At 35.3% G+C, this 14,695-nt stretch overlaps 1 protein-coding gene across 1 annotated transcript; it reads right to left on the bottom strand.

The window, feature by feature from the left end:
• Positions 1-10,356: 10,356 nt before the first annotated feature.
• Positions 10,357-14,396, bottom strand: LOC111886441 (ent-copalyl diphosphate synthase 1; the record flags this gene model as incomplete). The annotated part of the gene is given in 11 exon segments (XM_052767539.1): positions 10,357-11,176; positions 11,272-11,451; positions 11,524-11,638; positions 11,743-11,991; positions 12,193-12,291; positions 12,945-13,060; positions 13,140-13,366; positions 13,438-13,550; positions 13,639-13,759; positions 13,862-14,076; positions 14,213-14,396. Coding segments are annotated over 11 exon segments (1,844 nt in total), but the record flags the coding sequence as incomplete, so codon positions are not given.
• Positions 14,397-14,695: the final 299 nt, after the last annotated feature.

Below are 14,695 nucleotides of genomic sequence, written 5' to 3'. Positions count from 1 at the left end.
TGAAGGACACGTTGGCCCAATTCGCATTTGATTACTTGGACCTTGCTAGCAATGCTAAAGGGGCCACTAAGGCCCAATAGCACTTAGAAGCCATTGAGGGTCCCTTAAACATGGAATTGGGTCATAGAAGGCCCAATAACATTTATAATTAGCCATTGGGCCTAAAAATCATGTTAATGGGTCACAAAGGCCCAATAAGCATGTATGAAACTTTCAAGCCCAAAGAATTTAATGTTTACTTGTTGTGGGTATAGTACAGTTGTCGGAATGTTTAATTGAACAATTGTTAAATTTGTATCGATACGAGTCCGATATTCGGAATTTATGTATATTCATCTTGCCATTTGTCATAGTTGTGGTTTGGTATTTTTGACCCAAATATCTTAATATAATTGACTCAAAATTTTGGTTTGACCATTTCAGCCCTTCTTGGATAAAAATGACAATTTTAGCCCCTTATATATATATATATATATATATATATATATATATATATATATATATATATATATATATAAAGACATTTTAGGCCCTGAAACCATTTTCTTGTCATTTTTGACCCATAGACTTTGTTTAAGTGGTGGTTTTAGCTCAAAATTTACTTTTATCAGTTTCAGCCCTTCTAGAAAAGTATTTTACGACTAAAGTCCAAACTTTTTGCAACTTTTACAATTTTGGCCCAAAATCCAAAAACTTTACATTTTTTTTATCCTTTTTGGTAAAGAAAAACATTTTAACCCCAGAAATGATTTTGTTTACCCTTTTTATCCCCTGTTTTGAGAAATTTTTCATTTTAGCCCTTTGAGAATCAGATTTTTCGTAACCTTGGGCTTAATGGGCTGAAAAGCCCAAAAATTGGCCCATTGAGCTATTATTTACATTCAAGTCCTTTGAAGAGCATAATTGTCACAAAAACATTTATTTTAACTGTTTTGACTCTTTTGTCCCTCAAGAAAACCAGAATAGCAACCTTTCCACCAACTTTTGTTTATTTGACAATTTAAGCCCCAAAAATTTGTTTTATGTTACAATGTGTCTATTTTAAATCTTAAAGGGTATTTTTCTTGACTTGTTGTAACGTCCCAAAATTCAAGACTAAAAATTTCTTTTAATAAAACATCACGTTAAGCAAATTCATCGTTTTCAAACATAAACAAAGTATTAGTTTCCAAAATACATATTTGTTATCAGAGTAAACATTCCCAGGCTATCTAAACTATGGTGTGTGCCATGCGATCATCCCGAGCTCCATCATCCGCTACCGGAAGTACCTGAAACCAAAACTGAAAACCGTAAGCACGAAGCTTAGTGAGTTCCCCACCCTACCACATACCATGCATAACCACATACTGGGCCGCGCCCGCTATCCTGGGCCTCGCCCCCCCCCCCCCCCCCCCCCACCTTGGGCCTCGCCCGCTACAACGACCCCGTCGCTCCAGGCCCCGCCTGGCTTCGAGCCCCGCTCGGATACAGTTCTGTTTCACGTAGGCCTCGCCTGTCACAGGGCCTTGCCCACTAACGTATAATAGCACATAAACATCTCACATAAGCTAAACACATACTAACAGATCTTGTCCTAAGGCCTCGCCTATCTCTGGGCCCCGCCCCTGACCTGCTACTGATGAGTCACAGAACCCCGTCCATGCTCCTACTGGTAGTGAGATACGGGCCCAGCCCACACTTACTCCTTTCCTGACTTGGACCTTGCCCCTGCTCTGCTACTACTGAGATGTGGACACCATCCACACTTTGCTATTGGTGAGATACGGGACCTCGCCCACACTCACCTCCCTACCAGGCACATACAAGTATCACTCAGACAACAAGTATAAGCTATCACATAAACCATTCCTTGGGCACCCGCCCTCTATCATTGGACCTCGTCCCGAATATCATACTAGCATACTGTGCCTAGGGCTAACCCTCGGGTCTTCTACTCATAACTACATGGGCCGGCATCGTGGTCGTAAACCCATTCATACAAAAGGGAAACTCACCTGATACTGCTGAACTGCTGCTGCTAATCCCTTTGACCGCTACCTGACCACTGACTCCGAACTGCTGCCCCATTAGCTCCCCGAGCTACCAATATCAATACAACACTGAGTCAAACTGACCCCTGACAGACAACCAAGTCAACTCTGGTCAAGTCAAAGTCCTGGTCAAAGTCAACCTTTCCAGGTCAACCCTACTCGCCGAGTCCACTTACTGACTCGCCGAGTTCACATACTTAGGGTCCTTCCATCCGCGACATGACTCGCCGAGTCCAACGATTTCCGAGTCCTGACCTGACCAACTCGCTGAGTCTCCACCCGACTCACTGATTCAAATCTCAACTCGAAGGGTTTGGGGCTTCGCGACCTGACTCGTCGAGTCCAAGAGCAGACTCGCCGAGCACAAGGCAATCTTCATCCAACTCGCCGAGTTCATGCCCATCTTCATCCGACTCGACGAGCTGTTCATCCCACTCGTCGAGTTCCACCTCATCTTCAAGCTACTCGACGAGTCCACTCGAAGGACTCGCCGAGTCCATTCAGATCTACATACATGCAGAGGACTTTCGAGTCATGCATGGACTCCAAACTGTAGATCTACCCTTCCCAAGCCTATCCCCCACGTAAAGTTGCAAACTTTACGTGTAGAGAGGGAGATCTAGGCAAAAAGCACCATAAACTAAGGTTTAAGGCCAAGGGGCTTCAAAATCGACTCAAGGGCTGATACTTTATGCTTCTCCAGTCCATAACACACTTGGATCTGAAGTAGCAACTCCAGATCCGGCTCCTAACTCAAAATAATATCATTATGGCTAAAGAGCCCCAACAACCACACATAAATCTAGATGCAAAAAAAGGAAATAGGGCAGACGAACCTTTCTAAGTCCTTCAATCATTATTTATATGTACCTATACAAGCGCAGACATACATCTAATCTACGACTGAGTGTGTATCAAGTGGAAACGTATCATCGTGGTGTGTAATCGTACAGTGTGGAATAACCGAATCGTGGTGTGAAATCGTACATTGTGGAATAACCGAATCGTGGTGTGAAATCGTACAGTGTGGAACAACCGATTTGTGAAGTATAAGTGTACCAAGTATAAGTGAATCACAAAGTGGAAACGACAACTGGTGAAGTAAAAGCGTCTAACAAGTATAAGCGACTACAAGTATAAGCGAAATAGAGGCAATAACAGGTATAAGCGTATCACGAAGTGGATGCGTTATCAAGTAGGAGTTTAAAATAAATGAAAGCAAAGCAGCAGTAACTAACAAGTAAAAGTATACGTCGTGAAAAGGGAATTTTGATGAAAACCTTGGAAAAACCTTTATACTCAGGGAAAATCACAATTGGTATTCTTTGATAAAATAAGTTAGAAAACCTTTAGAAATCTTTGGACCTTTATAAACCAGTTTAAAATGAATTTAGATAAAACAGTATAAGTAAGAGTTTTGAAACAATTGAATACCTTTTTGAAAACCATTATAGTATCCTACTTGGTAAAACAGTGTACAGTGTGGTAAAATCTTGTGCATGCGGGTTATCAATCACATGTGATTGATATGATAACTGGCATGTTTAACTTGTATTCCCCCCTATAAAACATGTAAAAACATTGAAAGGCTCATTCAGGGGTATGAACTCACCTGGTGTAAGTGGATCCAACGAAGGCGCCGGTTGGGTGCTCGGTGTCAAGTAGGGACTTGGACACACTTAGAGACCTATTTAACATATGATAACATATGTTCACATACAATTAGTATATTATATACTAATTAAACAAGTATACGCACTCTAAGGAGTGGAAAACACTTTGGTTAAGTGTTTAGGGTGTCCCGGGTAACATCTAAGGGTGTGAATGGCTTAGGAATGGAGTTTACTCTCCAAGAGTAAACTCACCTTATGGTGTTTACGGCCCAGGGACAACTCCCCATGAGTTTACGGCCGTAAACTCATGGTGACGGGTTTCTAGGGTGTTTTAAGGCTTTATCTTGCTCGTGGGATTTTTCTAGGCCCAAATCTAAATGGTATGAATGAGTTTAGGGTCTTTAAGGGCACCATTATGGAGTTTACGGCCCATGAACCATCCCTAAGGGAGTTCACGGCCGTAAACTCTTATATCTTGAGTTTATTGAAGTTTCAAGCCCTTAATACCCTCCTAGTAATTTATAATGAAGTGTGAGGCCATTTGGGGGAATTAAAACTATCATTTTAGCATGTTTGGGGGTGTTTACGGCCTTGACATATGTCTGGGCCGTAAACTCCTTTTAATCCCTTAAATCCTTGTGTTTGAATGATCTAAACCCGAAATAGCAAGTCCCTAAATTATGTATTAAGCCTAAGGGTGGTTTGGGAGTGTTTTTGGGGCATTTTGACAAGTTTAAGAGGTGTTTACGGCCTTGGCATATGCCTGGGCCGTAAACTCCCTTTTATGCCCTAAATCCTTGTGTTTTCATGTTTAAACACTCCTAGGCTAAACCCCCAATTAGTTTCCAAGCCTTTAGGGACATTTAAGGGTCATTTTGGCCTTGTTTAAGGGGTTTACGGCCTAAGGAGGAGCTTAGGCCATAAACTCCATTCTAACAGCTTAAATGGTCAAATTTTGGGGTACAAACACAACCAATAATGTTTAGAACAAGCTAGGGTAAGTGGACTTACGATTTGGAAGCGTTTGGTTGCGGATTCGAGTCGAAAACGAGTCTAGAGAGAGAGAGTATAGAGAGAGAGAGGGTGAAAAAGGTCCAAATGGGGTTTACTCCCCCTTATATATGGGTGGAAGTTGGAGCTCAGTGATATTCTACCCGATACTGTCGTTAAACGGAGCTTTTGGTCGCACCCGATTTAGTGGTCGTGAAAATAAGAACTAACTTTTTCCAATTAAATGGAAATGTGTATTACGAGTTTTTATTTCTCTTATCACGACTTAACGACATAAAGATATAAATAATGAAATATTTATTTAATTGGCGGCCTTTAATTAACGGAACTTTTTACAAAAGGGGATATTCCGTTAACGGTAACGGGGAAATGTAACGGAACAAACTTGGGTTGTCACAGTAAGTCATTAAGTCCCCTAGTCTAAATGGTAAAAATTGCACACCAATTTTTGCTGTTTGGACTAAGATCGCTATTGGTAATCAAAGTGTCGCACGTGGACTTGTTGCAGTTACAGTAAATGTTGATAGTTGTTGGTGGTCACATCCATTTTTTCTAGTACTCATCGATAGCTACATGTGGATATATAGAACGTCAAAAAATGAACTCGTATGCAAAAGATACGATTTTTAGAAGATTGAGAATTTTACCTAATGAATCGCTACACAACACTATGCACGTCGCGACATGTGTCATCACCAGTGCCACCCCTGCTACCTACCTATAGATGTGGCACGCCCCACATCTCGGTTTGGTTGTGCGCCGCCCCTTGGAGTTCTATAAATAAAGCAGAAATTCAGCTCATTTCTCATAACATTCAATCTTCTCTCTCTCTCAAACATTTTCCTCCCTTTGAGTCCGACTTTTTCTGAGTTTCAGACCACTTAATTGAGGCTCTGAGGTATCTAGGAGTCCGACGAAAAGGAGCTTTCGGGTCGAGATTCTACCTGAACAGATTTCGGCTTTCGCTAGGAGTTTTTGTAAGTTAAGCTGCACTTATTGCACTTTAAGTGTAGCTTATATTTATATTCGTAGTCGTTATTATGAATTTTCTAAATAAGATTTATCAATGATTTTAGTCATAATACTTATTCATCTACTTAAAGCAATGATGTTCATGCTAAATTTAGCGAGGTTTCCAAAAAATATACCATGTATACTAAACAGACCCTACCTCCGGTATGATCTTACCTGGTTGTTCCTATTTGATAGAACTCGAAGTATTAATTGGGATTAGTGAAAGATCTAGCTTTCATTACCAAAATTCCATAGAGATTAATAAGTGATAGCATTATAGGTTAATACTTGTTAGGCGTGTTGCTCGCCAGTTGGATCGCTCAGATAACTGTTAGTCGTCTGAGTAATTGACCAGGTGAGTTATCTCATTATACTATGTATTACAATATATATCCATGTATGTTAGAATATTAGGTTAAAACCCGTGGAAACCACAGGTTAAAAACCCAAACTGAAAACCAAACTCATGCGTTTTGCAACAAAAAAAAAACAACATATGTGGCTTTGGTTATGTTTTAAACAAAAAAACCAACCCAAACCAAGTCATGTGCATCCGTGTTTATATCATTCAAAACAACTGAGATTTATATAGTCAAAATGTTATCATCAAATTAACATGTAGTGTCTCTTAGTTACAGTAATATAATTGAAAATGATATTTTTGATAAATTAACATATTATGTTTGATTGATATAATCTAATTGGTATTTAGCATGCAACCATAATCTATTATTTAAAAGTAAACCAAATTTTCCTTGAATATACTATGTCATTGTAAAAAAAATTTTATGTAGCGGTCATATTATAATATAATTTTTAAAATAAATAATAGTTTTTTTTTTGCAACTTGGGAAACCATTTACAAGATGTCGGTAAATAACTGAAAAAAGCAAGTTAAACAACCATTTGCGTATATCTCCACTTGTGAATGGGTTGGAAGATGTCGGTAAATAACTGAAAAAAGCAAGTCAGACTTTTAATTCTTTGTGAAATTAGTCTACCCAAAACCCCTCATAGACATACTGATCACAAACTACTCTTAAAGTGAAAGATCACATTTTTATTTCAGTCATACATTTTATCAAATGGAGAATATGCATACAAAACCTATATATATTGACGTAAATATATATCATAAGCCACATAACAACTACAACTCGTAATAGCAACATGGTTCACTGCAAAAATTCCAAACGACATCAGAAATACGAAAAGCCAAGACCAATAAAAAAATAATATAATATCGTGTCATGTTCTCCCCGACCAACAAACCAAACCACCAGATCTGTGAAATTGTTGACAGATGTTAAATCCCTATAAATTATGGTCAGCAAAATGGAATTAGAGATTTCTAAATCCTCCCAACATATCCCAAAACAAAGTGCAAATGAAATCGTTGTTGATCTTACCTGAATCCTTGTTTATTGATTTATTTATCAATTGAATTTTTTATCTGCTATCCAAGCCAATTGAGCAATGGCATTTGTAAGAGATAACACCAAAGTCCCTACAACAGAGTAAAATAAATCAATCGTTTTTAGAAAACACGAACATAAACTATTAGAAAAAAGAATACCAGCAACAAAATCGTTGAAAGATAGCCATCAACAACAATATATATAGAAAAATGTTAGTCATTGAGGCATTTTGTCAAACAGTTGGTGTTCATGAAAACTAAAAAACCCAAAAAACGAAATCCAAAAACTATGTTCAACAACCAAATTCGACAAAGCTGAGATGAATTTTGGAAATGAAGCTAACCTGATATCAATGCTTTCATTATTCATTATTCATGTTTTTTTGGCTTCGACTCTTCAAAATATCATCGATTCATGATTTTGGAGGCTAGATTTTTGCTAGCAAAGAACACAATAACAAACCGTATGAAAGGAAAAATTAGGAAACTTTTGAGCGATTCCTGAACGACATCTAGAATTTGAGAGGTAAAAGAAAAGAAATGGTAGCCTAAGAAGATGACCTTTCCATTCCATATGCTGAGGAATTTCTCTTGACTGGAGTGTGGAACCCCCGTGTCTCCTCTGTATGCGTTCCTAAAGTACTTCTCCGTTGAGGTATGTGGTGGTTTTTTATCGTAAACCAGCAAGAGAGAGATCTTTGCGACCTTTGGAAATCTGCACAAACATATTACGATTCAGAAAATAGTATGATATCCAACATATTGATAGATTGAAAAAAGGAGCGGGTGTTGGTAGTTTTTCATAATTTACATGTTACACTATGATTCTAATAAATATATGTTTATGTGGGTTTGTGGCTTACAAATTGGAAGGACTGTTCACTATTCGGATAAAACCGAATTATCCAATTGGACAATTTGGATTGGACTATTTGGTTCAGATATTCGGATTTTTGGATTGGTTTTCAACAAAACCGAATTATTATTTTAGATTTCCGATTGGTATTGGTTTACAAAATAAGAACCGAATAGTTCAAAAAAACCGAATAAACATTTATTATTTATCTATTTATAATATATATCTATAATTATTTATTTATTTTGTAATTTATTTTTTCAAATATGTTCAAAACGTTTCACCCGATTAAAAAAACATTAATATGCATTTTCTCTCGAAAGTTTTGTATCTATAAAATATTTAACTATAATATATCTTTTTGTTAGTTGTTTATAAATTTCAAATCACAACTAAATGATTTGTTTTTCTTCTTGTGTAAAGTTGGATAATATTATACTTATATGTCGTTTTCAAATGTTTCGGTTTTTGAAAACCGAATTATAAAAACCGATCCAACCGAATTGTAATTGGATCGGATCAGATCGGATTTAAATTTAGTTTGGACAATTCGGATCCATGTTTTGAAAACCGAAATCAATTTGGATTTACTTGATTGGATCGGATCAAACGGATCCATCCAAACGAACACCCTTACAAATTGGTCAAAAGGTCCAAATAAAGTCAAAAGATCTTTAGTGAATAAGGGTACTCTAACAGGGTTTTAACCTCATGGATTTGATGCAAACGTTCCACTTCACAAAAGAAGTAGAAATATTCATGCCAGAGTTTACTCCAAACATAATGATTTTAATTTAAGTGACATGTATCACTTGAATTAAAAAGTTAATAGAACGTAGTGGTAATCACATAAAGTAGACAAAACCTTGATTTTTGAATGGATCTCCATTTCAGAGAAGAAACATCTTTGTATGAAAATATTTTTGTCTGTATCATTTCATTTCTTGATCCATCCGTGCTTATTGAAAACCACTGTTTTCATAAAAGATGAGCAAAATTGAAATTAAAAATGAGTCGAAGAACATTAATTAATTAATCAAAATATCTAGAAAGCTATCAAACATTATTTTACGAAAATTTTAATAGATCATTTAATTAATCAAACAAAACAACATATGACTTATGAAAAATAGAGTATGTAGAATATCAAGTTATCAAAAACAAATGTACTTAATGTTTACTACATCATGTAATTAACCAAACAAAATAATATATAGAAATGAAATTATACTAATTAGAATACTTAGAATACACATATATGATAACTCATTTCACAACATTTGTATTAGTTAATAATTAATCGATTTTGTGGAAGTGGGGTTTACACGATTGTTTACGTGTTCTTACCGATATTAATATCAACTCCATAAATTGATTATGTTACAAACTATCGTAAACAAGTTAGAACAACAAACATCAATCACTCGTAACATTATCAACTAATTTATTCTACTATAGAGTAATATATTCTATTTTTAAACTAAGTGCTCGCTAAAATGCTTCAACCGAATGACATTTCTTCGTTTATAGCATTCTATCAGAAACGAATGTTTTTTATGGTAATCATGAACATATTCTGTTAGAATCCCCCGAATTAATATAATTATTGGTAAATGAATTCAATTCTATCAGAATGGAATCACGAATTCCAATTATGTTGGAATGGCGTATGAATATTTTCTCACTAATTTATTCATTGTATTTTCTACAGAACCTGATGCTTGAAGAACGAACCACGAAATTTGAACGACGCCTCTTAGCAACATTATTCTTTTAGAATGTATTAGTGTTTTTGTTAGATTTTGATGTTTTTTTTCCAGATTTGAAATTTTTTTTAGTTTTATTCTTTAAAAATAAATGTAATTCTTAACAATTGTTACATATATTCTATAAGAAGTAATGAAAATTTTGTTTTAATTCTTCAATTGATGGTTCAAGAATTTTGTTATTCTACAAGAAATTTTGTTATTTTTAAACATATTCAAACATATTCTGTCAGAATGTTCGAACCAAAAACCTTATAATTTTTAAGATTAGATTTTTAAAATTAATAGAATCTTTGATTCCCTTAAAATATGCAAATTTCCTTTATTAAATATATGTTAAATGACTAAAATACCTTTCTAGTTAAATTAGATGGTATTTTTCAATTATATTTAATTAAATAATATGTATTAATCACTTTTTTAAAATAAATAAAATGAATGGTTCACATTTATATATGCAATAACACAGTAATTATTTTCAATAGAATAACCTAAGCCTATATATATATATATATATATATATATATATATATATATATATATATATATATATATATATATATATATATATATATATATATATATATATATATATATATATATATATGACAGTTTAAAAAATACCACCAATGTTTTCAGCCTAATATGCACCACCAAACACCCTTTATTTTTATTTGATTTGATATTGAGTTTTAAATTTGCTTTCGATCTAAACTTCGGATCGGTACATTTTAGCACTCGTCAATACCATATAGTGTTTGATTTAACTTGATGTGATCGTCTGCCACTTTGAGTAAAAGAAGCTTTTGATGCATGTGTTCTAAAAAGACACATGCCCCCCAATCCATCGACCATAATGCCACCCATGCATACACCCACTAACTTTGATGATAGATAGAGAGATAGATGTTTAGTACTGCTCATCAACTTATATGGCTTTCTTCTTTCTTCAACTAAAAGTTACTTCTATTTTTGACTACAAGACATTCTAAAATAGTTAAACATTATCCTTTTTTTATACGATTTTCACGCCTCTCGTTTTCGTGATAACATCTTAAAATTAAGTCAGAAAAATTCAGATACCATTTTCATTGACTATTCTTTCTGAACATGGCAACATGCTATGCTATGTAAGAATAATGGGGTATATAATATATATATATATATATATATATATATATATATATATATATATATATATATATATATATATATATATATATATATATATATCAGTCTTTTCAAATTATCGTTTCGAACATTACTTTGGAAATATGAACATTAATTGTCTCAGGATCGCAGTACGCCTTGTAGTAGAAGGTTTTTGCAACGGTGAGGAACGTCTGCTTTAAATCCTGATCAAGATCATCCAGTGAGTCGCTGAGCACGAGTTGCACGAGTTCTTGCATTTTGGAATCTATCGACGTGCTGATAGTTGTACTGTTGACTTCCATGCAGGTTCGATTCTGAAAATGATTGAGAAAAATTTATTATGTTATGTCAAGAAATTTCAACACGATCGAATTAGAAACAGGCTTGAAATGTGGCAACATGCATTTACGTGGTATATTTCGTGACAGATGTTATTAATGACGGATGAGAGGAGTCTGTATTGCGGATGGGCTAAGAGTTCGTTGGACACCCATCGGCCGGCCGTCATGTTTATCGTTTGTACTATCAGTTCCGCTTGTCCTTCCGTTACGTCTACGCCTTGTTGCCACCTCATCAACCACATCTCCCACTATAAAAGTACAAAGGTTAGCGACAGCCTATATATATGACTGGTCTCATATATACTCTATGGAAAGCTTACGGCATGGTGAAGCTGTGGATGGATGTCTCTACGATGAGTCATAAGAACATCCAAAGCGATCTCGTGTAGGGTTCCTTTCAGTGCAACCATCAATCCATGCCATGGCTTCCCGTATCTTATATATATCATGTAACAACCACCATATAATTAATAGTAATAGAAACTATAAGTGAACAAATAATTACTTATCGGTTGTCGCTATATCAAGAAGAAACTCACTTGGCATGATGAATTGAATTGGATATGTTTCTGAACTCCTCTACAAACTCTCTCCTATGCTCATTGGAGATTTTGAGTGAGTGGAAAAACGAGGAGATGGTGTCGACTAATGTAGTAGTTTTAGCCCATGCTATCCGTTCCTTGGATCTTTCTGGCTCGAATACACTAGCCGCTGCAAGGTAGTATGACACCAAAAGGCTCGTGATGTCACTCGTCCCAAACCGTTCCATACCAAAATCCACATACCATCTGCTTAAAAATGTAATTTTTAGAATATTCGACAATTCATTCAGATCATTCCTTAAGACCAAGATAAGTTTTCTAGGACTATTTAATTTACATGACGAAAAGGGCATTAATTTCCGTCGTCATTCAGAAACTAGAGATCGAGAATTAATTAATGACTTACTTTGGGTTGGGACAAAAAATGCGAACCGGTCACAAACTTACTGTTGCATAGTGTTCCATTCGAGGTGATGTATTGCTAGACAGTTATTGTAATCCAATTTAGCCATCTCAAGATACGTATTATTGCTCACATTACCCATCCTGCATTTTCATTAAACCGTTAAATGGATCCAATATATACCAGTCGTCGGATGTGACCTTATATATATATATATATATATATATATATATATATATATATATATATATATATATATATATATATATATATATATATATATATATATATATATATATATATATATATATATATATATATATATTCATATCCTAATTAAATTGGATCGGATATATATTAGTTTTTTTTTTTGGGGCCCAGCTGATGCATACGATAAATACAGATCACTTAATCCAGACATAAATTCGAATGGATATAATTAAATTTGTCGGATACCCAAAATAGTTACGTACGATCATAGAAAGCTACATACAAGTCCCAATGTTTGTTTGATTGCATCTTAAGTAATAATCAGAAATGCACGTGTAGTAGCATGCACAAACCAATATTGTGCAGAGAATTTATGTGCGTATGTATATCCAGATCGATCGAAGGCAAACAAACCATCGCATTCACGGGTTTTAAAAAAGCTGAGCGTACTATTGTCTCCTGCTGTCGTTTTTGAAAGTCATCTTCAAATGGCAGATATATGGCCATGGCAAAAAGCAAAAGTTGTTGTCTTGTAAATTAAAGTGGTTCGATATCTAGATTTATATGTAGTTGTAATAATTAATACCTGTATAGGGTTTTCCCAATCCAAACGTCGTCTTCACCTCCGTATTGCTCCAAGTAAAATCTTGTTTCGAGTCGAGGTAAGCTCGCATACCATGGGACATCTAATGCGTATTCAACCTGTAGATCATATATATGTCATTATGAACACCTGTCGCAAAATTAATGTTATATATAAAATGAATATCTTCATATATACCTCGCCTGGCAAGTCTTTGGCGATGATCCATTTATCAAGAAGCTCGTTTGTCGATTGTTTCTCCTTCAAATAGTTATACGAAAATTTCTTGGCATCTTCGAGAATTTTCTCATCGGGGAAGAGCACCTGCGAAGCCCTAAATAAATTGAACATTCCGGTAACCGCTTGTGTTGTTTGCCCAGGGAAGCACACAAATTTACCATCTTTCTCGAATTGTCGAAATACATCTGCCACAAACATGCTCGTTAATCTTTAATCCAGTCACCTGATCGATCGAGGTGATCATCTAAAAACTGACCTGTAGTAACTTTATAGCCGTGCATTCTTAAAACCCTAAATCCCATCGCGGTGTCATCAATATCTTGTACGTTAGAGTTCTTCGCCCAACAAATTCCGTCCTTCGTCCAATACCTGAAACCGTATTCCTTCATTTTAGTTACCAATGTTAACGCCGATGAATTTATAACAAGTTCTACTATTGATCGAATTCGCAATATACCGGTATATATAGTCAACGCAATCCTTTATCTCGGAATCGAAATAACGCGAAATCCCAAGTCGTTGAAGGCGATCAACGACCCAAATATGCTCAAAAAGATCCACTGGGTACACGTTCGGAACTACAACAAAATAAAAAAACAAGAATATGATAATATTCCCTAAGTAGAAAGATTTCTTTTTATAGAACAAAAAAAGGGTTCTATATATAACACCAAACATACCTCCACCATTGAATTTGGTGACAGCATCTGTAAGATACTGCAGACACTTTTGATCTTTTGTTTGCATGAGTGCAAAAGCAGTAGATGATGGAGAAAACAGAAATGACCCATCTTTGCACTGCAATTTTAGAAGCTTTTCCCACTCCAAATCTGGCATTCCTTCCAAGCTATGAAGTAAAGTTGTTGGCACTTTGTGCATTAAGCTCTTCGGTATCCTTTTCGACACAAAAAAACAAAACATCATAAGTACATTCGTGTTTTTGATATTAATGTCCTAGTAAAAGTAACGACCATAATTTCTTTCAATAATTTTTTTAGTTTCGGGAAAAGAACGGTGTGTAAAGTACCGACTTTGTGAGCTTCAGGTTTCGTCTTGCATAGATTTCTTTCAAGGCGGGAGAATCCTCGGGGACTTGAATGTCTAGTTTCCTTGCAATGTCAATGAGCGAAGGGAAAGCTACTTCAAAACCGATCGGCATGTGTTCTGGATTTTCCTCTTCAAGTTTGCTTATATTGTCATTCAGAAATTTCAGTCCTGTATATAGTATATACATGTTTGATAGTTTGATTAGTGAAATTATTTATATCGCAAAAGGTTCCATTAGGCATCGCTAATTAAAACCCACGTAAATGTTTAGCAACAACCACCAAATTCACCATAAAGTTTTGTTGATGTAAATAGATTCTACTCATCATCATATTTTCAGTCTAAATAAATAAATAAATAAATAAAGGAGTCATCATCGTGCATGGCATCTAAGATTGTACTCTGTTATCTTTTTCCCACAATCTACTTTGAGAGCACAACGAATAATGTTTAAGATTGTACGAATC

Source organism: Lactuca sativa, chromosome 9 (assembly GCF_002870075.4).
Source record: "Lactuca sativa cultivar Salinas chromosome 9, Lsat_Salinas_v11, whole genome shotgun sequence".
NCBI lineage: Eukaryota > Viridiplantae > Streptophyta > Magnoliopsida > Asterales > Asteraceae > Lactuca > Lactuca sativa.
The sequence above is the reverse complement of the archived record's forward strand: the minus strand, read 5'-3'. Positions and strand labels throughout refer to the sequence as shown.